At 49.5% G+C, this 25,820-nt stretch overlaps 1 protein-coding gene across 3 annotated transcripts in view; it reads left to right on the forward strand.

Moving 5' to 3' along the window:
• Positions 1-25,820, forward strand: part of ASPSCR1 (ASPSCR1 tether for SLC2A4, UBX domain containing) — a 101,615-nt gene that overhangs the window by 64,507 nt on the left and 11,288 nt on the right. For all 3 annotated transcript variants that reach the window (XM_075904215.1, XM_075904216.1, XM_075904217.1), the window contains 3 exons: positions 3,381-3,447; positions 7,671-7,733; positions 8,066-8,118. In XM_075904215.1, the coding sequence (XP_075760330.1) occupies positions 3,381-3,447; positions 7,671-7,733; positions 8,066-8,118 (183 nt within the window). The remainder of the gene's footprint in view (positions 1-3,380; positions 3,448-7,670; positions 7,734-8,065; positions 8,119-25,820) is intronic.

The following is a 25,820-nucleotide window of genomic DNA, read 5'->3' on the forward strand; positions in this document are numbered from 1 at the left end:
ATAGTGTCTCTTCTCCCCCACTGCCAGGTTCCGTTGTGGTCCAGGCCACCAAACAGCATGAGCAGGGCTTGAAAAATAATGTAATCGACTCGCCCGTGGCGAGTCAATTACAACCCGGAAGAGCCGGTGCAAAGCGGTCTGCTCATGCGCAGAGCGCAGAACCGGGCGGCTGGCGAGCGGGGCTCACCGCTGCTCGGCGAGCCCTGAGCATGAGCATCTGGGCTAACCCATGCCCGTGTCCAAGAATAGGGAGTCTAAGCGTTTGGACCTCTTGGGCCGGAAGGCCTGTGCCTCCTTGGGGGCTCCTCTTCGGGATCGCCAACCAACAGGTGCTCCCGAGCAGGTACGCCTTCAGCTCCAGGGCAGTGGTGGAGAAATTCAGGGAGCTGCTGCCCCAGGACTCCAGCCCTGTCAGAAGAAGGCAAGGTGGTGTCTCAGGCAGCACTCCAGGCTGCTTTGCATGCCGAGGATGCAGCGGCCCAGACCATGGTGACAGGCCTAGTCCTGTCGAGGGTAGCCTGGCTACAGGTTTCTGGTATGCCACCGGAGGTCCAGAACACCATCTGGGACCTGCCAGGCGAGGGGGTGAGCCTGTCCTCGGAGTGCACTGATACCAGCCTCCATGGGCTGATGGATGCTAGAGCATCCTCAAGTCCCTTGGTATTTACGCCCCAGCCCCGCAGAGACGCTCTCTCCCTAGGGCCCCCGCCCATCCACTCCAGCAAGGGAACAGGCTGAACTTCTTGAGGCGCAGGGGCCGTAACAATAACAGGAGGGGCATGTGGCCGTCCCACTCCTCGTCCAGTCGAGGGGCAGGCCCTTTGAACAAGGTCCAGGGCCCCAGGCCGAGCCTTGGAAGCTTCGAGCGAGGACAGCGTACCAGCCACACGTCAGTGGCCTGTCACCAACCGTTATCCCCTTTCCAGCTTGCCTGGCTGCATATCATCATGGACCATTGGGTCCTAGGCATGGTGTGAAGTGGATACTATATCTCATTCTGCTTGCTCCCTCCCTCCTCCTCCCCTACCCTGTCCTTCTTCAGGGACCCTTCTCATGAGCATCTCCTAAGGCTGGGGGCGGTGGAGGAGGTCCTGTTGGACTTCGGGGCGGGGGTCGTTCTCCTGTTATTTCTTGGTCCCGAAGCCTAAGGCTGGCTTTCACCCTATCCTGGACCTAAGGGGCCCCAACACCTTTATAGTGAAGTCGAAGGTCAAGATGGTAACGCTGGCCTCGATCGTTACATTCCTAGTCGCAGGGGACTGGTATGCTGCCCTCGACCTCAGACGCCTGTTTCCATATTTCGATTGCACCTCCTCGCAGGCGCTGCCTACAATTCACAGTGGGCCAGGACCATTATTGGTTTTTGGCCCTTCCCTTTGGTCTCTCTACAGTCCCCAGGGTGTTGACAAAATGCATGGCAGTTGTTGCCGCATTCCTGTGAAAAATGAGGGTCCAGGCCACCCTGTATGTGGATGACTCTTCCCAGGTCCTGGAACACGTACCCCTCGTGAGGGAGACCTTTCTCAGGCTGGGTCTCATCTTAAACGAGGCCAAATCCACTCTACCCCCCACCCAGAGACTAGGGTTTGTGGGGGCCTGCCTAGACGTGACTGGCCAGGGGCTCCCTGCCCATAGCCTGCTTTTGGGCAATAAGGGAGGCCATTCTGAGGTTGCAGTCGTTTCCCACCACCATGGCATGGTGCTGTATGAGGCTGTTCATGGTGGCATGCACCTATCTATGTGGTGCGTCTCTCCAGGGTCAAGCTGAGACTGCCCCAGCTTTGGCTGGCATGGGTCCACAACCTGGCTTTCCAGCCAATTGATATGGTGGTGACGGTGCCTGCAGACATACTGTGGTTCCTTGGCAGGTGGCTTTGCGAGCAGGTGGTCTGAGGGGGGATGTCGTTCCACAGTCCTTCCCCGACCATTCAGCTGCGAACGGATGCCTCCGACACAGGTTGGGGAGCCTACCTGGGGAAGCTACATGCTCGAGGTATGAGGTCTCCCACAGACCTCTCCCTCCCCATCGACATTAGGGAGCTGAGGTCTATTCATCTCGCACGTGGTGTTTTCCTCCCACTGCTCCAAAGCAGGTGCGTTTCGCTATTGACGGGCACCACCGCAGCAATGTTTTACGTCAACAGACAGGATGTTGCTCGCGCCTATACCCTTTGCTGGGAAGCCCTTCTCCTCTGGGATTTCTGTGTTACTCACAGCATTCACCCCGTAGTCTGCTACCTCCCTGGGGCCCAGAATGCATTGGTGGATCACCTCAGCAGGTCCTTCGAGGGGCACAAGTGGTCCCCCAGGGCGGATGTGGCTCTGCACATCTTCCGCAAGCGGGGGCTTCCCTGCCTGGACCTGTTTGCAACTTGGGGCAACAGGAAGTGCTACCACTTTGCTCCCTCTTCAGCCACTGCCCAGGGTCACTGGGAGATGTGCTTGTGATCCCCTGTTCAGAGGCCTTTTGTTCACCTTCCCCCGGTTCTTCTGATCTACAGAGTGATCCTCAGGGTCAGGGAGTTCAGGGCTTCCATGATCTTAATAGCCCCAGCATGGCCTCACAAGCCTTGGTTCCTGGCCCTCCTCGAGCTCTCAGTGGAGCAGCCCCTGGCCTTTCCTCTGTCCCCAGACCTGATCTCTCAGGACTCGGGCAGGCTTTGGCACCTCATGGCGTGGAAGCTTGGTTGCTGGCTGCCTTGGAGAGGCCGTCCTCAGACTGAGCACAGGCAGTTCCCTTGGGAAGCCATGAACGCTCTACAAGGACCTCTTACCTGAACCAGTGGAACCGCTTCGTGCCCTGAGAGGGTAGGGGGCTCTCACCTATAGAGGCCCTGGTTCCAGCCTTTTTGGATGACCTCCTAGACCAGGGCTACTCAGCACACGGGCTGCGTGCAGCCTGCAGCCCGCGGGTGGTTTGGGTTTACAGGGCTCAACACGTGGCCTGCGGGTGGGATCCTTTGAACATGGCGAGGTGCCACTGTGGCTGTTTTTATGGCCTTTCTTTATTTAAAATGAAGAATCCTCATTTTAAGTGATGCATTTCTGTGTGACCATGTGAGCGTCCCTCTGTTCTCCTCATCCGTTCCCTGCACATCTCTCTGCTGACTCTCGCTCCTGTAGCGTCTTGTTCCAAGTTAAATGGCAAGATCTTTGGGGAGGGGCTGTCACTTTCTGTGTGCATGTGCAGTCCCCATCCTACTTGGAACTCAAGGTGCAACCACAGTACAAGTAAGTGATGTTCTTGTATTGGGTGAGTCTCTCAGGAAGAGAGTAAATCCTGGGTGAGCCTCTTATGCAGTAACCCGGCCTCTACCTGAATGGGGCTCTTACTCTCAGAGAATGAAGGTTTCAGCTGATGCCGCTTTATTTCTGACTAGGTCGTGCTGAGAGTCCAGTTTCCAGACCGTCATGTTCTGCAAGGGTTCTTCCGCCCCACTGAAACTGGTAAGAGCATCCCTGCTTCTGTGCCGCTGATGACACCTAATCTGCAGTGCCACTTACATTTGTGAAGTAGTGTTACACGAGGAGGCCTGGGCATCTCTGCCACTGCTGGGAGAGTGACCTTGCTCTAAAGAAGTCGCAGTATTTAGTTGCACTGTGACATCTCCACCCGCCTGGCAGTATTCTTTGAAACGTGGGTGCAGAACTGATTGGAAACCTCTCAGAGATAGTTCAGTTCCAGTCTATGTTGGAAAGACATATCAAGTGGGGTCCTGCAGTGATAAGTTCTGAGTCTGGTCCTGTTGAATGTCTTTGTCTGTGACTGAGATAATGACCTAGAGCGTACGCTTATGCATTTGTGGAGGATCCCACGCTGGGAGGGGTTGCAAGTGCTGTGGCGGATAGGGTTAAAATTCAAAATGAACTGGACAAACTAGAGAAATGGGCTAAAGAAAATAGGATGTGTTCAGAAAGGAAAAAGTACTCACTTGAGGAAGGAATGATCATTTGCACATGTACAGAATTGGAAATTACAGGGATTTGGGGTGCATGGTAGATCACAAGCTCAGAGAGTCAGCAAAAAAAGCAAACACTCTGGGTTGTATTAGCAGGAATGTTGTAAGCAAGACATGCTACAACATGCTAATTAGGCCTCTCTTGAAATATTGTGTCCAATTCTGGGCACCATGTTTCAGGAAAGATGTGAACAAATTGGAGACAATTCAAAGAAGAGCAACAAAAATGATTAAAGGTCTAGAAAACATGGCCTATGAGGCAAGATTGAAAAGATTGAGTTTGTTTAGTCTGGAGAATAGAAGACTGAGAGGAGACATAAGTTTTTGATTATGTAAAAGGTTGTTACAAGGAGGAGGGAGGAAAAAATATTCTCATTAAAACTCTAAGGATAGGATAAGAAGTAATGGTTTTAAATTGCAGCAAGGGAGGTTTAAATTGGACATTACGGAAAATTGTCTACCTGTCGGTGGTTAAGCAATGGAATAAATTGTCCAGGGAGATGACGGAATCTCCATCATTGGAGAGATATTTAAGAGCAATTAGACAAACATCTGTCAGGGATGGCTTAGATGAGTGTGGGACTGGACTAGATTAGTGGCTCTCAGCCGTTCCAAACTACTGCACCCCCTTCAGGGGTCTGATTTGTCTTGTGTACTCCAAGTTTTACCTTAAACTACTTGCTTCTAAAATTAAACATAAAAATACAAAAATGTCACAGCACACGTTAGTGAAAAACGCTCACTTTCTCCTTTTTACCATGAGATTATCAATCAGTTGGAATACACATATTGTGCAGTAAAACCTGTTATCCGGCATGCTCAGGAATTAGGTCGTGCTGGTTTTCAAAAAATTCCAGGTATCGGGGGGGGGGGAGCTGGGATGTGGCCTGCTAGGAGGAGCCATGGGTGGGGGGAACCGTGTGGGGGGAGGGGTTGGGCTGCCGGGGGCTGACCTGCTGGGGAGGAGGCCAGGAGGCGCGGGGCAGAGGAAGGGGGCAGGCGGCCATAAGCTGCGGGAGTGCCGGGCTGCCAGGAGCTGCAGGGGGTAGGCGGGATACAGCCTGGCATCAGGCAGCTGTTTGTCCCTCCCCCAGGTATGTGCTGCACACACATCTGCCAGAGGTGTGGGGGAGTGTCTGAGGAGTGGCCCAGCTTAAAGCGCCAGGTTTTTTTTTCTTTTAACAAGATTTTTCCCGGCTCAGAAAGGTGTGCTGGTTTCTAAAGTTTTCCGGCTAGTTAAGTACCGGATAGCACAGGTTTTACGTTACTTACATTTCATTGGATAGTGGATAGACCAGTACATACAAGTTGTTGTATGAAATGTCCATTTGAACTGACTTTGCTACTGCTTTTCGTGTACCTGTTAAATTATGCCACTAACTAGATGAGTTGATGCCCCTCCTGGAAGAACCGTGCGTACCCCCTGTCAAGAGCCACTGGACTAGATGGCATCTCGAGGTCCCTTCCAGTCTTAGGATCCTATGATTCTAAAAGGAGCTAGTGCTGTCTGGTTGTGTTGCTTCAGCGAGTTGCATAAAGAAGGGCTAAAGCTTCCACAGACAAAAGCGAAAAAGCAGGTGTCTTCAGCTCAGTCAGAAGGGGGAGTTAGAGCATCTTGCAGGGAGTTTGTTAGGGTAGCTCCCCCTTCACCTTTGGAGGAGTCACATGACATTGCCAGTTAGACTACTTGATGTTTCCCCAGGAAACTCCTCCTGTCTCATTAGAGCTGAGAATTGGTGACCAGAGTCTCTGTTCCTCTCCGCAAACCCAGGTTTCCTGGCTATCTGGCGAAGCTCCCATTTGTCAGGTGTGGTGTGGTGTGGACTGTGTCCACCCTGTTCCCAGGCATTGGGGATGGCATGGGTAGAAGAGTTAGTAATGGAAGGGTTACCTTGGGAACCAGTTGATTCCATGTAGCATAACCAAAGGAATAAGTAAAGGTTCCAGAGAGCCCCAATCTAGGTGCAGCTGCAACTTCAGTCGTGTCCAGCTCAGGGATGTGAAGGACTAGTTGACTCTCCGGTAAGCAAAAGCTTATCAGATATTCGACAAGCTTGTCGACTAGTCACTCCTCCTATCAGAAAGAGGGAGCTGTAGGGTGGGGAGGGAAGAAGGGAGTACTTCAAAGCAGCAGCACTGCTTGGAGCCTGGGGTTTGGACCCTGGGCACCTCACGGCATTGCCCTTTGAAACGCCGCTGCGGGAGCCCAGCATCAGGCTCCTCCCGGCGCTGAAAAGCAGCAGCACCGTGTGGAGCCTGGGATCAGCTGGGCTCGACACGGCACTGCTGCTTTGAAACGCTGGGAGGAGCCTGACACTGGGTTCCTGTGGTACTTCAAAGCCGCAGTGCTGCAAGGAGCCCAGGATCAGCTGGGGACTCCCTAGGGCTGTTGCTACACTTCAGAGGCGGAGACATCCTATTGAATAGCTGATTCAATTGAACATCCCTAGGTCAACTAAAGATGTTTCCTTTAGCAAGTGGGGTCTGTAAGCACACGAGACATTGTTATTCTGGGGCCCAGCTAAGTTACTCAATCTGTGGCCTCCGGCTCCACAGCTGTTGCCTTTCTTGGGTGGAGACCAAGGTCCCTTACATACCCAGGGTATGTCCTTTTTTACCAGAGACTGGCAATAGGGTGACTGTTGCAGACCTAAGTTACCCCAGCTCCTTATAAACAAGACTGCTTTTGTTGTGAGGTCAAACGGGTTACTGAGACAACATGAAATACAGTAAAAGAGCCTACACACATGCTCACAGCTTACCAGAGCTCATTCCAGCTCTAGTATCCACTCTGGCCACAATAGGCTTTCAACGCCCTGCCTTAGGAGTTGATACCAATCAGGGGTCTTTGATCTAGTGTTTCCAGGAGGAGGTAATTAGTATACAATGGATCTCACTTCCCAGGGTATATCTTAAAACGGTTGTCTTTGGAGGGGAGAATTTGCATTCCCTTCACCTCATTTCCTAGGAAATCCACTTCACACACCGATCCCAAAAGACCTTTGAACTTCCACACACCTCTCAGAGATTGCATTAATCTTGTTTTCCTCCTAAGGAAGTTTTGTCCAGTATTATGGTTGTACATAAACATTTGCATATTGCATTTCCAGTGCAATGTATCCCAAAGGTGGTAACCCCACATCAATTAAGTTTCACTTTAGTTCAGTCAAGTTAATCAGGATATTGTCAATCAGTCACAGCTACAGCTGTATTTTCCGTGTAAATGAGTGACTCTACCCCCTGTGAGCCTGTGGCAGTGAAGGAAAGGCTCTTTGGCTGCGTGAGAGAATCCGGATTTCTCCTCCATCACTGAACTGAAATGGAGGGCCAGGGAGCCCCTGCCGAAGGGGGAACTGCTGATGAGTAGTGCTTGGATCTGACAGAGAGGAGCTACACAAGACCAAGGCAAATGACACTCTCCATCAGGATTAGCTGTACTTGGAAAACCAAAGGATTTAGTGGCCTAGAAGAAGGACTGGGGGAGGGGGATTTTGGTTGGAAGCAAGGGTAGATGCACTGATTTACCCCTATCTGCTTTTCTGGGACCTTGTCCTGCTACAAAGGGGTTGGCTCCCTCTTTCCAGCCAGAAGTGTCCCTGAGCTACTTATACGGTGTCCTGTTCCCCTTCCCATGGGCTGTGATGGGGGCTCATGTGAGCTAAGGACTGTGTCCCTCACCCTGCAAACCATCTCTTCTCCTTCACTTAACAGTTGGCGTTTTGAGAGACTTTGTGAGAAGCCACCTGGCAGACACAGAGCTGCCATTTTACCTGTGTGAGTACCATTTTATCAGTGGCTTCTGGTATCCATTCCCTTTCCCTGGAGTGTTGGCCTTGTACAATGCTGGAGTGGGGAGACCCTCACCCCTCCATCCCCTGGGGTGATGTGCTGGTATTTGGCCCAGATATGTGACTTGGGACTACAAAGCGATTGTAACCAGACTAACTTTTGTAGCCGTGTTGTTCTCTTGCCTGGACTTGGGTTCAAGCCTGTGTGGGCAGTGAAGGTGCATCTGTCCCTTGACAGGGACCAGGTCCCCTTCCCCCTAGCCAGCATGGTGGTGTGGAAGATGTGCTCTCCTGATTGTAATTTGTTCTTTACCTTAGTTGTTGCACCTCCCAGAACCATCCTGAGTAATGAAACTGAAACCCTCTTCCAGGTAAGTACAACTTCTCTCTCCATCCAGCTTGCTTCCCTTCTCACCATTTTGTCAGTCACTGGACTAATTGTAAAGGGAGGCTGGATGATGATATAACCTGTGTAGATTTGTGCTCAGCTATAGCCAGTGGATTCAGGTTTTCAAAGCATAAGCTCCTCACTGGGCAGTCCTGTGTGCAGCAAGACATTTTGTTACCCACGCACGGGGCTGCCAGATTCCACTGGTTTCCATCCATGTAGGTTTTTTCCTACTGGAGTTATGAAAGTGATACACACGTAAGGCAAGGGCACTTGAAGTGAGGTGTGTGAAGAATGCACACAACAGGGACTAGGAGAGCCATGTGACCCTCTGCACCCAATCAAAGTGCTGCTGCAGTTCAGTTGTCACCCCCCGCAAATTCTAGGTACGCAAGTGCAGTGAGAAAACGACTCCGTCTCAGGAGACCATCTTGGTTACAACAATCTTGCAGTCCACTGAGATGGAGGTCACTTGTGGCCCACTCGCTAGCCTAGATTGTTTGTTGCTGACCTAGATTCTTTAGTTGGGTGTGAGGCAGAGATTCTACATAACCTTCCTTTGAAGAAATGCTAGAGGCAAGTTACTGGGACCGATAGACTTGTAGTCTGACGCTTTGAGACAGAAGATGGGAACCTGCATAGGATAAACGATTGTTCTTTTCTGCCACTATAATAGGTAGAAGGCCAGACGCAGAGGAACTACGGGTCTGAGGCTCGAGGTGATCTCTCTTGGTTTAGCAATGATTTTGGAGCCAGCGAAAGTTGATTTAGGCAGACTTGAGTGTTGTGGAGGATCCACTTCCCATATTGTGAATTTTCCAGCAGGCTGGAATTCGGGGAGACTTTTGCACTTGCCAGGTGACCTGGTCTAACTAAGTCTCAGTCCAGTGCTGCCTGTGGAGTTAAGAGCCACCAGAGACACTAGGGGTACGTCTAAACTACATGCCTCCGTCGACGGAGGCATGTAGATTAGCCAGATCGGCAGAGGGAAATGAAGCCGCGATTAAAATAATCGCGGCTTCATTTAAATTTAAATGGCTGCCCTGCTCTGCCGATCAGCTGTTTGTCGGCAGATCGGGGCAGTCTGGACGCGACGCGCCGACAAAGAAGCCTTTCTTGATCGGCACAGGTAAACCTGGTTTCACGAGGCATACCTGTGCCGATCAAGAAAGGCTTCTTTGTCGGCGCGTCGCGTCCAGACTGCCCCGATCTGCCGACAAACAGCTGATCGGCAGAGCGGGGCAGCCATTTAAATTTAAATGAAGCCGCGATTATTTTAATTGCGGCTTCATTTCCCTCTGCCGATCTGGCTAATCTACATGCCTCCGTCGACGGAGGCATGTAGTCTAGACACACCCTAGGTGAAATAGCGGCGACATGTGTGCAGACATGCATCTGATGAAGTGGGTCTTTGCCCACGAAAGCTTATGCTCCTACACTTCAGTTAGTCTATAAGGTGCCACAGGACTCCTCGCCGCTATGGAGATTCAGACTAACACGGCTACCCCTCTGATAGGTGAAATAGCTCTACCGTTAACTTTGCTGGTTTCCCTTCAGGACTGGAGCATGGTCGTTTGTAGAGTGATATGTCAAAGATCAGTTGTAAGGTTAGGAGTAAGGCAGGATGTAACGAGAGATTTTGCTTCCAGAGTGTATATGAGAGAGCGTCTTTCTGGCGACGTATTGAGTTAGGCAAGGATTAGAGCGCCTCTGAAGTTGTTTATAATAGAGCTTTCCAAATTCCACACCTTCCTGGCTAGGCCACGTGGAGCAGACACAAGTGCAGCTGTTGTCAGGCTACTGAAAACGTGTGGAGGCAAATAGTATGAGCACCTACAGCCTTACTCCTTCCTGGGCCTTGAGCCTGCTGATCCCCTTCATCAGAAGCTGTGATTAGCCTGAGTGCTACAAGATTTGCTACTGGCTGAGCTCCTCTCTTGTCACGTGCCTTTGCTCAGGATCCCCGGCTCAGTAATGTTTCAGGTGTGCTTGCCTGCCTTCGAGACCCTGGGCCTTTTGACAGGTTTGGCTGCTCGGTGCTGGACCCAGCAATGCTGCCTGGGTGTGTCTGTGTCACCCTTGCTTTCTCCATCGGGCGTTTGCAGAAATGGGCTGGTGTGCTTGGCAGCCCAGCCCAGGCAGTCATGTGCCAGCCTAGTGTCTCTTTCTTCAGAGCCACTTCATGCATGTTAATAACAGAAATGCCAATGGAAAGCTCCTCCTGTCTTTGAACTGGGCGATTTTCCCACTCGTGATGATGACTCCTCCCAGCTTTCTCTGGTTGGTGCCACTCGCCTACAGCTGCCACCCTACACTGTCTTAAATTTCCACACTCTGCTGTGGCTGGAGGGAGAGTTTCTGTTTGGAGTTCTGGGAAGCTCCAGAAAGAGAAAGCTAATTTGGATTCCATTTGTAATGACATGATTGGTGTGAGCCCTGCACCGGTAGGTGGGCAGAGAAGGAGCACCTTCCCTTCTTCATTCTGACTCCCCTTGATCCCTGCTCTAGATCCCAGCTGCCTCTTCATTGGGAACTTAGATCAGGAGAGCTGCATCTCTCGGCTGCTGCCTTTCAGGAAGGTGGGGTACCTGCACTGACAGGAGATTCCCACCCTTTGGTGTAGGTCAGGAGGCAGCAGCCTGCAGCCTTGAAACTTCATCTGGCTCTTTGGCTGTCTCCTTGCACCTCTCTGGGGAATTTCCCAGTCAGTTGTAATTTCCCTGCCTGCCCCAGCCCCACGCCACTCCTGGAGGTGGTTCGTGTGTCCCCGGGATGGGGAGTCTGGGGTCATGGCAAGCTGGTCCTGCCTGAAAGCACTGCCCCTGCAGCTCCGATTGGTCAGGAACTGTGACCAATGGGAGTGGAGGGAGAGAGGACCCAGCAGAGAGAAGCAGAGCACGTAGCCATGTGGTCCCCCTTCCTCCCCCTCTGCTCTGGATCACAGCAGTGCATTGGCCACTTCCAGGAGTGGGGCGTGGCCTGGGCAAACAGGAAGCCTCCCTTAGCTTCACTGCACTGCCAGCCTGGAGCTACCTGCAGTAGTGCTGCCCAAAAGGGAGGCTGCACCTCAGCCATCTCCTGGAGCCAGCACCCCAAACCCCACACTCTGCCCCAGCCTGGAACCCCCTCCTGCACTCAAACTCCCTTCCAGAGCTTGCATCTCTCATCTCCTTCAGAATCCCCAGCCCTGAGCCCCCTTCCAGAGCCAGCATCCCATATTTTTTCCTGCACCCCCAAGCTCTCCCATGGTGTTGAGGGAGCTCAGGACGGGAAGTGCAGCCACCGCTCTGCCCAGCCACCGGATTCTCAGGGCTGGAGCCTGGATGCACTGTGGCTGCTCAACCAGGGTGCTGGCAGTGTCCAGAGCCCTACCACCAGCCGGCCAGTATCTTCCCATGGTGCTGCCCTGGGGAGCACCAGCTCACGGTCTCCTTTAGTGTAGACATGGCCTAGAAATGAAGCTTCAGCACTTCTGGAGAAGATGCTCCAAGCAGAGAGAAAGGAGCTCTCCTGTCAGCTCTCCGCTGTCTACACTGGCACTTAAATCTGTGTCTCTTGCATTGCTCAGGGATCCCCAGCAGCAGCTTGCCCTGGGGCAGCTGTTTGGGTGGTCCAGGAGCCATTTGTACCAGCTACTGCTGGGGAGGCCCCAGGTAGAGGCCTTATGTGGCTGGCCCTGGGGAATGAGAGGGCAGCAGTGGGGCTCTTCCCGCTGATCAGCAGCCCCAGGGCTCCCTCCAGAAACAGTAAGATGTGGTCAGGGGGGTTTGTAGTAAAAGTCATGGACAGGTCATGGGCCTGTGAACTTTTGTTTATTGCCTGTGATCTGTCCAGGAGTTTAAATTAACAGTACCCTGACTAAGAGTGTTGTAATACGTCCTAAATCCAATGTGTCTATTCAATCCAGTTTTTAGTGATTGGCAAAGTGAACGTATTTAACTTAGTGCTAATTCTTCAGTCAGTCTTGTGACTCTTTTGGGAATCCTCTCCAATTTAGCTACATCATTCTTGAATTGTGGGCACCAAGATTTTACAACTGATTCCAGCAGTGGTCACACCAGTGCCAAATTCAGATGTAAAATAACCTCTCGATTCCTAGTTAAGATTTCCCTGTTGATGCATCCCAGGATTGCATTAGCTTTTTTGGCCACAGCATTGCACTGAAAGCTCATGTTCATCTGACTGTCCCCCCCCCCCCCCTGCAATCTCCAGCTCTTTTTCAGGGTGTAAAATGCTAGCAACCAGATATCAGCACATACATTGATGGGAGCTTTGTGCCCACTCTGTACAGGACTGGGGGAAAGCAGCAGGAATCAAACCTGGTGAAGATGTAGTCCAGCAAAGATGCTGTGAATTCCTTAGTCCAGTGGTCTCGAACCTTTTTACACCCAAGGTCACTTTTTAAATGTCAGAACAAGCCAAGATCCTTCCCCCAAGATCCCACCCCTTCCTTCAAGCCCCGCCCTCTCTAGTCTCCTTTCCATCACTTGCTATCCCCAGCCCTTATACACTCTACATTGCTGCTTTTTTCGATCCTTCTGTAGGAAGAGGTTTTTCCAACATTTGGCCTGTTTAGACTGGACCAAATGTCAGAAAAAGCCCTTCTTTTGGAAGTCCCCTTAATTCTCGTGGAATGAGGAATACAGGGGTTACCGAAAGAGCATGTTTGCTCTTCCACTAAAAAAAGCGGAAGAACAAACGCGTCCCTGGATGCGGAAGAGTTTTTCCGGGATATCTCCAGAATCCTGGAAAAATTCCTGCAGTCTAGCTATACGCTCACTGGGTTGAGACAGAATGTGTGGGCTCTGGGGTGGGAATGAGGGATTTGGGTGTGGGAAGGGGTGAGAGGTGCAAGCTCTGGGAGGAAATTTGGATTCAGGAGGAGGTGGGGAAGGGGATGCTGGCTTGGGGAGGGAGCTCCAGGCTGGGGAGTGTTGGGGTCAGATGGAGGGTTGGGATACTAAGCAAACCACAGGATTGTGGATGTGAGGGTGCAAGAATTTGGGTTGCGGTATGTGAAGGGCTCAGGGCAGGGGGGTCCAGTGTATGATAGGCTCAGATCTAGGGCCTGGGGGTGGGTGGGTGCAGGAGTGTTCTGATGCTGTGGCCAGATGGGGGCTTGGCCCCAATTGGGGGTGTGTTGGCCAGGCTTCATTTTTAAATAAAATACTATGTCAAACACAAAAAGTTTCTGCATTGTCTTTATTTATGAGAAGGGCAGGGAACCTGTTTTGAGTCAGGGGTCACTGACCCACAGAAAAGTCAGTTAGGGGCCCCACAAATAAGATACAAAAAAAAACTCCTCCAAAAACCCCTCAAGCCTCATTAATGTGGCCCCAACTGTGCTGGTGGGAGCAGGGGACATGGTACTGGGGAAGGGTGCCAGTGGGTGCTGGGGCAGGGGACAGGGTGGTGGGGTGGGGGCAGGGTGCCAGTGGGGAGGGTTCTGCAGCAGGGGACAGGGTGCCAGTGGGGGCAGAGGACAGGGTGTTGCTAGGGGCAGGGGACAGGGAGTCCCTTGTACCCGTCTCCCCCTGGGACTCCTCTCCCTTCCTCCCCTGCAGAGCAGGAAAGCCCCGGCGTGCGCCTCCTCTGGGGACTCCCCCCACCCCTGCAAGTTCCCAGCATGCCACAGACCTGGGGGAGGGGAACAGTCAACACACTTCTGGAACCCGTCCAACCTGCAGGAAGCCAGCACTACCTCCATTGTCACTGGAGGTAGGTAGAATCATAGAATAATCATAGAATAATAGGACTGGAAGGGACCTCGAGAGGTCATCGAGTCCAGCCCCCCGCCCTCAAGGCAGGACCAAGCTCCACCTACACCATCCCTGACAGATGTCTATCTAACCTGTTCTTAAATATCTCCAGAGAGGGAGATTCCACCACCTCCCTTGGCAATTTATTCCAATATTTGACCACCCTGACAGTTAGGAATTTTTTCCTAATGTCCAACCTAAACCTCCCCTGCTGCACTTTAAGCCCATTACTCCTTGTCCTGTCCTCAGAAACCAAGAGGAACAAATTTTCTCCTTCCTCCTTGTGACACCCTTTTAGATATTTGAAAACCGCTATCATGTCCCCTCTTAATCTTCTTTTTTCCAAACTAAACAAACCCAGTTCATGAAGCCTGGCTTCATAGGTCATGTTCTCTAAACCTTTAATCATTCTTGTCGCTCTTCTCTGTACCCTTTCCAATTTCTCCACATCTTTCTTGAAATGTGGCGCCCAGAACTGGACACACGTACTCCAGCTGAGGCCTAACTAGTGCAGAGTAGAGCGGCAGAATGACGTCACGAGTTTTGCTTACAACACACCTGTTGATACAACCTAGAATCATATTTGCTTTTTTTGCAACAGCATCACACTGTTGACTCATATTCAACTTGTGGACCACTATGACCCCTAGATCCCTTTCCGCCATGCTCCTTCCTAGACAGTCGCTTCCCATCTTGTATGTATGGAACTGATTGTTCCTTCCTAAGTGGAGCACTTTGCATTTCTCTTTATTAAACCTCATCCTGTTTACCTCTGACCATTTCTCTAACTTGCTAAGGTCATTTTGAATTATGTCCCTATCCTCCAAAGAAGTTGCAACCCCACCCAGTTTGGTATCATCTGCAAACTTAATAAGCGTACTCTCTACCCCAATATCTACATCATTGATGAAGATATTGAACAGTACGGGTCCCAAAAGGTAGTGGGGCTTCTTGGGGGTGAGGGGAAATGCGGGGGGTGGGGGTCTTGAACACCTCGCTATCAACTGGTTGAACCCTCGCAATCAACCTGTCGATCATGATTGACGGGTTGGTGACCATGGCCTTAGTCTGTCAGATCTCGATAGAAACTTTAGCTGCTATAGTATTGTTAGTCTGGGGGTGACACTAACATGCCAGGAAAAATCCCAGTGTTGTCAGTTTTACTGCCATAAAAGTGATTTTGCCATATTAATTTATTTGGCTCAGGCATCCAGTTATAAGATGTACTAGCAAAAGATTATTTTTGCTGTTACATACGATGTTTACACTAGGAAGGTTTGCCAGTAGAGCTGTCATTGGCAAACCATTTCTGGTGTAGACATGACTTATGCTCCTTGGTGTGTTCACAGATCTCAGGACAAGCTACTCTAAAGCCACTTAAATTTACACTCTCTGCTTCAGCAGATGTATGTATTAACTCCTGGAGTTAAGTGTCTGCCCTGTTCTCTCCCAGTGCAGAATATAATCACCTTTATTTTTATCTGTGATGGCTGGGGTAGAAACACCAGGAAGTGGGACATGGGCAGTTCACAGGTTCATGGAATTTCTTGATATATGCACTTAGTCTAACATTTCCAAAATCTCATAATTATTGTTTTAAAACCTGTTTTCTCCAAAACGTAATAAATCCTGCCTGGTTCAGAAGAGTAAAACCAAGCTGGGGCTAAGGGAGGTTGCTGGAATGTTTTTACATGGAAAATTAAAAATAAAATTAACTCCAAAAGAACTGACAGGATTTTATCCAAGCATTTCCTAAATTCTTCCCAGGAAGTTTCTATCCCAAAATGTGAATTCCAAGGAGGAGGGAAAGGATTGAAAAGAAAATAGAATGGAAAGGTCAGAATCTGAACTGTAGGGATTGAGACTGGTGAGATTGCTGTGATGAGATGGAGGTAGCAGAATCTGAGAGAGAGAGCTGAGAAGAGGAGTCAGGCTTTATCTACACAATTACAGACACTTTGCTGGGGCAAGTACTAGTGTAACCAGTGCTGGGGGTGGAAGTTAGTGCCAGCAAACAGTATTTACTCTTCTTGTGTCAGTCAACACAGTACTGTTGCTAAAAGCTGTGCAGTGTAGACATCTGTGAGTTTTAGGTGGCTTGCCTGGAAGCAAGAGGAAGATTGGTTTGTTTGACAGGCAGAAAACTTAGTGCAGGTTTGGAGGGGGTGAAGACAAAGGGAAATGTAGGCCAATGGTGGGATGGAGGATTAAAGCAGACACTGAAGGTATGTCTACACTGGCAAGTCACTCCAGTGACTTTTATTGAGAAAAACACTCTTTTCCCCTCCCTTTATTGTCCATGGAGCCAGTGTAGACACTGCTGTTTGTTTTGTTGACAGAACTGGCTTCCATCAGTATCCCACAATGCCTGCCCTGATGGCTCTACTCAGTGTTTGACCTCTGCTGCCTGCTCACATGTGCCTCTCCCCTCTCAAAGCTCCAGGAACTGTCTGAGAGCTAAGTGAGCTGAGCCATTCGTTTGGGGAACAAACAAAGAGCAAATCATTGGAATGCTCCTGTTCTGCCCTGCTAGGAGCACAGCAGTGGGTAGGGGACAGGGTTAGCTGCTGTGCTGCTTTGACATTCCTCAGTACTCAGAGTGCTGTTCCCAGTGCTGAGGAGGCAGTGGGAGAACTCGGAGGGAGCCCCAAGAAGTGCAGGGATCACAACACAGCACTGTGGGAGACAGGCTCTTAGTGCACTGCTCACACTGTCCATCACGGTGCCCCAGTGTGGACATGGTCTGTCAATGGGTAAGTGTGAACCCCTCTGACGAATTTTTTTGTTGACTTTTGTTGACACAACTTGGCAGTGTGGACATACCTTCAGACTGAGGCTTGAGCTGCATATGGCTCTTTAATGTCTCCCCTGTGGCTCTTTGCAGCACATGTTATTAAAACACTGATTTCATTATTAACTATTTATTATCAATGCTTTTACTGTGCTGTTAATATTTGGTCAGTCATTTTGCCATGAGACTATTTGTGTGTGTTTGTGTCTGGAGAGTGTAAATGAAACAATGAATTTGCACTATTGCGGCTCTTTTGGGGAAAGCTGATCACTAATTCGGCTCTGAAATCACCAAGGTCTGAGTGTCACTGGGTTAAAGAGGTGGAGAGAGAGGGAGCGGTGAGGAGTGGGCTGGTGTGGGAGTGGTGAGGAGTGGGCTGGTGTGGGAGGGTAGCAGGCCTGGAATCCTCCTGTTTTTAAAGCTATGTGAAGTGGTGTGTTCTTCCCTCTGCCCTCCTCCTGTTGGGAAGGAGAGCTGGGGGAGGGGCATTTCAGCACCAAACGCTAAACCCTAGAAGCTGTTTATTGCCTCCTATGCGAAGTGGGTTTGCAGGATTGAGGGGCTGAGTTTGGTACCAGTGGCCATGTGTCCAAGGTCTGGAGCCCTCAGCTCCGGAGTGTCATGGTCTGGTTGGACAGAAATGAGTCTGGGTGGTTATAAAAACGTTATTTGGAAGAGGCACCTAACAGGAAGGCGTGAGTCCTGCTCAGAGTGCCTCAGACCCTTCCAATTACCCGCCTGCCTGCTGGAGACCACAGTGTTCTAACTTCCTAGGCTGGTGCCTTGTCCCAATTTAGGTTGGCTGATTCTGGGTGACACTTTGCTCCCCGCTACCAGCATAAATCGTCTTTCATCTGTAATTTTTGCCTTGAGTCAGCGGAGGCTCCATGCTGTAATGTCTTCTGCTTGGATAGACTTTCCCTGCCGCCGGAGATCTGAGTGCTTGGCAGGGGCTGAAGGGGGCTTTCTTCTCTGGAGAGAAATGGGTGCGGAAGCTGCTCTGGCTTTCATGTCCCTGGCAATTCTGTTATTGTTGGATGCCCTTTTTATGGGCTGCTGTTACTAATCAGGCTGCTTCGCCGAAGCCTTGTTGCTCTCAGTAAAATTACACCAGCCCAGAACAGGAGGAGAGGTTGTGTATTTGTTATTGGACCTGTCTGGGCACCAGCACAGGGAACAGTGTGGGGGAGGAGGATTCGCTCGCGCTTGCTGGCATGCTTGCACGCTGTTTGCTAAGTAGTCAGGTTCCGAGTCTGGGAGCAGATTTGTGCTGCTTGCAGATGGAAAGAATTGATGGGGCTTGGCTCCCAGGGGAAGTTTCTATGGGGCCTTTGCCTCTGCCTTCCTTAGGGCAGAGCTTTCTGCCCACCGCTCTATCCAGTATGTGATGTTGGAGGAGAGGCTGTGGGAATCTGCTCCCGTTCTCAGAAGTAGATACAGGAGTGGGAGGACAGGGCTGCTCCTTGGGTTTGGAGGGCTTGTGTGGCATAAGCTTCAGAGAGTTTCTGGTCCCCAGTACTGGAGAAGTGGGGAGCTGTACTTAAGGGACCTTGGAGCACTTTCCCCCAGCAGGGAGGCTGAGTCCTGGCATGAAGCACAGTGTGTGAGCTAATGGAAGGGCTGCAAATGTGAGAATTCTCTCTCTGTCCAGTAACGGCAGCACAACATGGGTAATGTTTGTTCTCCACAGCCAGGGGCCAAGCCTGATTTGCCGACAGTAGGCTAAAGGAACAGTTTCCTTGGTGGGAGAGGATGAATACAAATGTCCTTTATATTTGTCCCCCCAAATGTCCAGCCCTTGTCCCCAGTGCGCTGTGTCCAGGTGATTAGTAACAGTGTTTAGAGTGCTTTGTATCCAGTGTGACTTGCTCGCAAGGGGGCCAGATGAGAAGCTGTCCTTGTGCCATTTCTCAAATTTGAAAAATCTATCCTGTGCCGTGGTATCTCCATGCTTGGTAATGCTGGCTTTCTTTATTAACATCTAGGGCTGGTAGGGCGCTCCTAGACCATGGAGTCCAGTCCCCTGCTCTCTTAGGCAACTCCATTGTATAAGCCCGTTCATAAACGTAACAAGCTTCATTTTAAATTGTGCTGTGGTGTTTGCCCCCTCTGTTCCTAGGAGGCTGGTCCAGAGCCTCCCTCCTCTGATATTAGAAACCATCTTCTCATTTCCAGCATAAACGTATTCGTGGACAGTTCATCCCCACTTGTTCTGGGCCCAGCATTGACCATCAGCATCAGTAGATCCTCTCCCTCTCTGGGGTTTAACCCCAACCTATTTATAGAGAGCAGTTCTATCTCCTCAGCCTTTTCTTTGCAGGGCTAAACGAGCTGAGCCAAGCTATGTTAATCTGTTCACTAGGCTCTCCCCTGATCCTCCTCACAGCCCTTCTCTCATTTGACTTCAGCTTTCTGGAACTGGAATGAGTAGAATTGTACAGGGTCTTGCAGAGTGAACTGCTGTATTTTCAAGCTCTCGTTTGCTCACTCTTACAAAAATCTCATCAAAGCAACAGCCACCAACATCTCAAAGTAACCAGGGATTTTGCTTGGGACATTTGCAAGTTCATTTCAGGAGTAACATGACTGTTAAGTACCTTTGATTTTGCTAGCAAGGGTGCATTGAGATATGGTCATGGCGCTTTAATTTGAGCCTTCCCATTCTTAGAGACTATATCTCTGTGTGTTTGAGGCCATCCATTCAGCCTGTGATTAAGCTTGCATATAAATGCCAGTCAGCCTTGGGTTTTTTTAGTTGTGTTATTCTCCTTTTGCTCCTGGGGATTAGACACATGCTCCCCCGTCAGGCTGCTTGAGCTATAGGGAGAGAGGAAAGGGACACCGTGATAGAAGCCCAGAAATAGAAGAGCACTGGGATTGATTTGCAGCTTGTTGACTCATGTACAAACCAGCTTCTGTCTTTCTAAAGCGCCTTGTACCAGCATGTCTTCATTCTATAGATGGATTATGGAAAGCGAGGGAGGAGGATGCAGAAGAGCAGCTAGTCCTCACCCTTCTTTTGATTCAATTTCTTCAGCTCCTGTTATTTGGGAAGTGCACTGCTATAGATGGGAGTTTGACAGTGTGACTTGAAAATAGTGAGGCTCTTCCTGACCGTCTTGGAGAAGGGTTTCTGGAACCTCTGGTCAGCCATAACAAAGGTTTAAACATGGTATTCTGGACAAAAGCAGCTATCTGCCTGGTCCCCCTTCCCACAGTGTCTGAGCACCTCATGTTTGGTAATATATTGTCCTTGTAGCATCCCTCTGCAATGGGCCAGGGCTGTTATCCTCATTGTACAGATATGGAACTGAAAAATGGGAGACTAAGAAATTTGCTCACGATCACACAAGAAATCTGAAGCTGAGCAGAGAACTTAACCCCAAATCCTGGGCTAGAGCCCTAGTCACTGAACCCAGTAGTGGGCAGCCTGTGGCCCACCGGCGTTCTGTGTGTAGTACACAAATACAGTAGTACACAAATAATGTTGCCCAAGGCATGCGGGGTTGTCACTTTTTTCCTACTGATATTACCAAAATGACACACATGTAAGGCAAAGGCACGTGTAAGTGAGCCAGAATCTTGCAATGGATTTGGGACTGATTTGGAAGCCAGCCACAAGGGGTGGATAACACTTTTCACCCACCCAAGCTGATAAGGCTGTTGGTGTATCAATTGTTTATTAAATTTGAGAGCCACAGGAAAAGAGGAAGCCTTTTAAAGCATGCAGTCAAAACCAGGAAAGCAAATGTTGTCAATTTGTTTGCCAAGAAGCCTGGTAGAATGAATTGCATCTGAAGCGATTGTCTTTACATGTGTGTATTTACAGCAGGGGTGAGGAACCTCAGGCCTAGGGCCCGGATGTGTCCTTCGGCTTGCCTGGATCTGGTCCCTGAGGCTCAGGGCATTTGAGGAGCCCGTGCTGGCACTCCAGCCTCTTTGCTGTCCCACTGTGGGACTGGAGCACACAAAATCTACTAGCCAGGGCCCCCCAGGCTCTGCTGTGCAAGGGGAATGTGGGGAGTGTCGGTCATCTTCTCAGTAAGGGGCCACGTCAGTGATAGGTTTTTTTGTTGCATCTCACTTGTGTGCGGCCCCTGACTGATTTTTTTTTCTATGGGTCATCGGCCTCTGATCTAAAAACAGTTCCCCACCCCTGATTTACAGTGTGGTGAGCGCACAGACTGTAAACAACACGGTGTTTTTTGGAACCTATAAAAACTTCAAGGCGTTGCTTTGATATTTTGTTACTGTTGGTTTTTCTGGCTGCATTATCCCCATGTCTCTTGCATTATTTCAGAGCCTTCTCAAGGGCAGAACTGGATCATCTGCAGTCGTCTTTGCAGTAGTGCTCAGCCAAGGGGGTCCTTAGAGTTCCAGCTGTTTTTGTGTTTTTCTGGATTAGCTGAACTTTTCAAAGATTCTTTTTCCTTTCTCTCCCTCCCTTCTCATCCCAGGGACAGACATTGGCATGACTCAGGCTTTGGGCTTAGCAGAGACTAGAGCACTGATCTGTGAACTAGTGCTGGGAAAAGTGAGCAGAAGGTACAAATCCTAGGCTTTGTAAAAGCCAAGGCGTAAAAGCAGCTGAGAATTCTGAGTGTTGGGAAAGGCTCCCTCTGCCTTTACCCTGGGGAGGGAATCCAGCAGCCTCTGCTTTTGAGTTTGCAGTTCTGGCAAGTGTTTGAAAATAAACTCAGAAGAAAAACGATCCCATTCAGGTTCAGCCATCACAGAGGCATTTCCAGTGGCTGGTCTGGCGAGGCAGACACTGGAATATAGCTTTCTTGGGACAGCTTGGAGCTTGGCACACACCTTCCGTGTTTGGGGTCTTAGCTCATTTCTAGTCTGTTTAGGATGTTTTGGGCAGACAGGATTTTGGGTAGTAATCTGAATTCTTACCTACCACTTGTCCTGTTGGATGCTTGAAATCATGCCCATTAATCTGTGTTCCTGCCTGTGTCTTGCACTGATTTTGAGGAGTTGATGACAGCCCTCAGGAGGTGGAATGTGGATATAGGTCTTGTGGCAGCATTAAGGGCTTCTTCAGACTAGATGATTTAGCACAGAAATACTGCTAACATTTTTTTCTCCAGCTCTGAGGCTAACTTTGAGGGGCCATGTCCTTCTGACCTCTGTGTAGAGGGTCACTGAGTGCTCCTTCCATTGTCTTTTGTTATCAACCTTGTCAAGACACTTCCAAACCTGTTCTGATCGAGTGCAGTGGGCCTCAGGCGCTCTGCCCACTGATATTTGTCTCCGGGTATCTATCTCGTTGCTGAGGCCTCCAAGCTGGGAAACGTTGTTCTTGGGTAATAGACAAGAAAGAGCCATTTAGGCAGAATGTCCCTTTGGCTGTGGCTCCGTTTATTTCCGTTCCGGAGATGCTCTTTGCTTTCTTGTCTAAGAAGCTTTTGATCCGTTGGCTTCCCCGAGCACTGGTGTTCTGTGTTTGGGGGTGGGCTGCGCTGTGCAGTGTTTCGTGCTGGTAGCTTGGGATTCTGCATCTGTATGGTAGTCCCTTTGAAGTGCTCATTTTCTTATTAATCTTTTAACATCCGACTAACAGCAGACCTATGGCACTCTAATAATTTCAGATCATGTATCGGAAAGAATGCTTCTCATCCTAGCAGCTGCAAGTTCCCCCTCAGACAGGAGTCTCTGACTGATCCCAGAGCTTATGAATTCATTGAGTAAACAAAATAACAATATAGTTACAATGGACATATTTCTGCATCATTGATTCATTTCCTGCTTTGTGTGTGATGCAGGGAGTGTGGGTGGGGATGCGCAGTAGAGGTGCTGGAAAGAGATCATCTGTTCTCCAAAGCACAAACTACTGGAATAGGCAACAAAAACCAAGTCATAAATGTCCCCATGGGTCATTGCTGCTGGTCTCACTGGGAAAAATCACTCTGTATATACCATAATACGCAATGCCTCAGCGATCCCTGACTGCCCTGTTCCAAGGCTTTCTGGATGTTGTGTACTACACTCACCACCATGTGCCTTCAGAGTGCCTTCATATTTAAATGTGTGAAATAGAATTTCAGATCACTAGTCACTCAAAGTCAAAAGCTGCTCTGTCAGTAATAGGTGGATCCTTAGACTGATGGCCCCAAATCTGAAGCTTTCCTAGATGTAAGTTTAAGGCACTGAATTGTCTTCCCTGCCTGTGACACGGAATAGTTAGTCCCCTGTGGGCTGAAGTGCTTTGATCTAATTGTGGTAGTTGGGTTTATTGCGTGGGTATTGGGTAGTGAGGGTGGCCTGTGATACATGAGATCTGGTGGTCTCTCTTGGCCTTAAATGCTATGGGGAAATACAATGCAAAGGGAATTGATCTGACCTTTTTGAAGACACTTGTAATGTTTAGAGTATTGACTCTTGGGAACAACCCTGCCCTAGTGGGGGCATGTGAATACTGTTAGCAGCGATTTCCTGAATGAACTAAGACAGATGGGGAATGTTTTTGGGTTGTTTTTTTGACCCACAGAGAAAAATCAAATGGGGGAGGGAAAAAAAGCCTCACTGACCTGGCCCCTTCAAGTGAGAAGGGGAAATAAAATCCTCATAGAGGTGGCCCCCAACTGAAAAGCAGAAAAAGACACTCGCCTCACGCCCTTTGCCACTCCAGCCCCCCTGGGGGTGGGGGGTGTACAGAGGCTCAGGGCTTACTCCCAGGTCTGGATTAACTTTTTTGGGGGGTCCAGGGCTAGTAGATTTGGGGGAGGGCCAAAAATGAGGGGTTCACTGTGCATGCTCCATTAGGTGCAATAAACTAGAGCTAAATAGCAGCACCAAGAGCTGGGACTGGTGGCTATAAAACAACTTTGAAACTGCAGGAAACTTGGACACACACATAAGTGGACATCCAGCTAACTCAGATCATGTTGGACCAGGGAGTGCCAGCAAATGGCAGATGACTCACTTAAAACACTCTGCATTCAACTGATGCAAGTTTCTGAATTCTTGGTTCGAATAGTTTGAGATTCTGCTTTCTATGTAGCCTGGCCTGTGATGAGCTGAGTTTTTTAAATCTTTTTCTGATACACTGAGACTCTATTCCTACTGATCTACTGGAGAATGTGATCTCCTGTAGGTCTGGAGGAGAACTGCTCTCTCCATGCATTACTCAGGAAGAGGTTTGAGCTAAGCTCTCACTGAAGAGATCCAGTCTAGGGATGTAAGGGACTAGTCTCACTCTTTCCCCTGCCCCGCTGCCTATCAGAGGTAGCAGGAGGGGGAAGCAGGAGCCAGTGCTGGGGGAAGCCAGCTTAAAAACCAGTTCCCCCCCCCCCCCCCAGCACTGTCTCCAGGTCCCGACTGCTACGCCTCTTGCCTTTTAAATGTAGTAAGAGCCCTGGGATGCTCTTACTACATTTAAACAGTAGTGGTTCAGCAGGGACTCAAGCCCTCAACTCTTACTCCATTTAAAAGGCAGAGGTGCAGCATCTGGGACCTGGCACAAGCAGGGACTTCTTCAGTCCCTGCGTGCCCCGGGTTCCTTACTGCACCTCTGCCTTTTAAATGCCCGCAGCTCTTACTACATTTAAAAGGCAGAGGCACAGCCGGGCTAGCGAGTGCCCCACCCCCCACTGACTACTCGATTAGCTGATTAATTGAAATTTAACATCCCTAATCCAGTCATGGAGACATTGATTTAAGCACTGGAAACAGCTATTGCATCTTTTTAAATGAAGGAAGGAGTTGACCCAAGAATGGGTTCAGTGAACATTCTGCCCCATGGGATAAGAGTAAAATCCAAGTATTGACACTGTTAACTGGTGCCACACTGAGCACTGTGAGAGACCTGCTGAAATGTTCTCTGACTTTGGGTCTGTGTGATTTCCTAGACTGAGCAAATACTAAAATCACCACATCTTTATGCTAAGACATTCCGTGGCCAATATCAAAGTACCTAGAGTTTTCCTGTGGTTGAATTTGATGCTGATTTAAAGACTTTTACATAACTGAAAGAGCATGGTTCCTCTCTGTGGCTGACTGGAGGATTCATGTGCTATTGGGATGCCTTTTTCTAACCCGTGCTTCTAATCCTGTTAATTCAAATTGAATTGGTCTGATGCCTAAGAATTGTACAGGAAGTGAAGTAAAGGGTAATATCAAAGACCTATAATATTATACCTAGATTGATGGGAAAGGGATATATTAGGGACAAGATGTGGGAGGGAAATCTGTAGTTGCTGAGCCAAAAGATGTGTGTGGGGTAAAATAAGCCATGGGGAGGAGGCAACATTTTTTGCACATGTGAACTGCTATCAAGTTCCTTTTTCTCTTCCAATAAAAATGGTTTGGACTGATGTTTTGCCAGTTGTGGGAAGTGGTTGGGGAGGTGGAGCCTGAAATCTAGAGCTGGGGTTATTTACCAGCTTGTGAGTAAATAGGGTGGAGGTTCCTACTGGGGCATGCTCTGTCTCTGTCTGTGTGGTTGAGTGTGTCTGTCTGTTTCTCCCTCTCTTTGTGCCTCACTCACAGGCCCTGCCATGAATTTTCTCTGACCCCTTGGGGCCATTCCCACATGCTGCTTTGATGTATGTGCCCAGAGCTTGATTGACAAGGAAGTTTTAGTGGTGGCAAAGGGAAAGGAAGAGAAAAGGGTAGGGCTTTGAACTAAAAGGGCTTTGAGCTCTGAGATGCTGTGCTTAGTTATCTCCTTCAGAATGTTAATTATTCACCACGATAATTGGGCGGGAGGGGAAAAAGAGAGAGGGGAGGTTATTAAAAAATTCCAACACTAACACGCTACAAAAACCTCATTTTCCAAGTTGCAGCTGCCATGAAAAGGATGTTGTGTGTAAAGGGGCTTGTGTATGAGGAGGAGCTGGGGGGGAACTTCTGTCTAAGCCACCCCTTCCTCATAGTGGGATCCCTTCAGACGAATGCAGTGGAGACATCAAAGCTTTCGCAAGAGTTTTCTCTGGAGTTTCTTAACCATGTCTGGGACTTTTTAATTACAATGTTTACGGAGAGTTGCCTTTGTGACTGGAGTAGGCAAGCTTCAGTCTTGCTGATTGGCAAAAGAAATGTTAAAAGATCTAATCAATAATGTTTCCTGCTGCTAAAATGTCAATTTCAGCATGTTCAAATTCCTGGCTGCTAGGAGGAGCTTAAACT

The sequence above is a fragment of the Pelodiscus sinensis genome, chromosome 20, assembly GCF_049634645.1.
Source record: "Pelodiscus sinensis isolate JC-2024 chromosome 20, ASM4963464v1, whole genome shotgun sequence".
In the NCBI taxonomy this organism is placed as follows: domain Eukaryota; kingdom Metazoa; phylum Chordata; order Testudines; family Trionychidae; genus Pelodiscus; species Pelodiscus sinensis.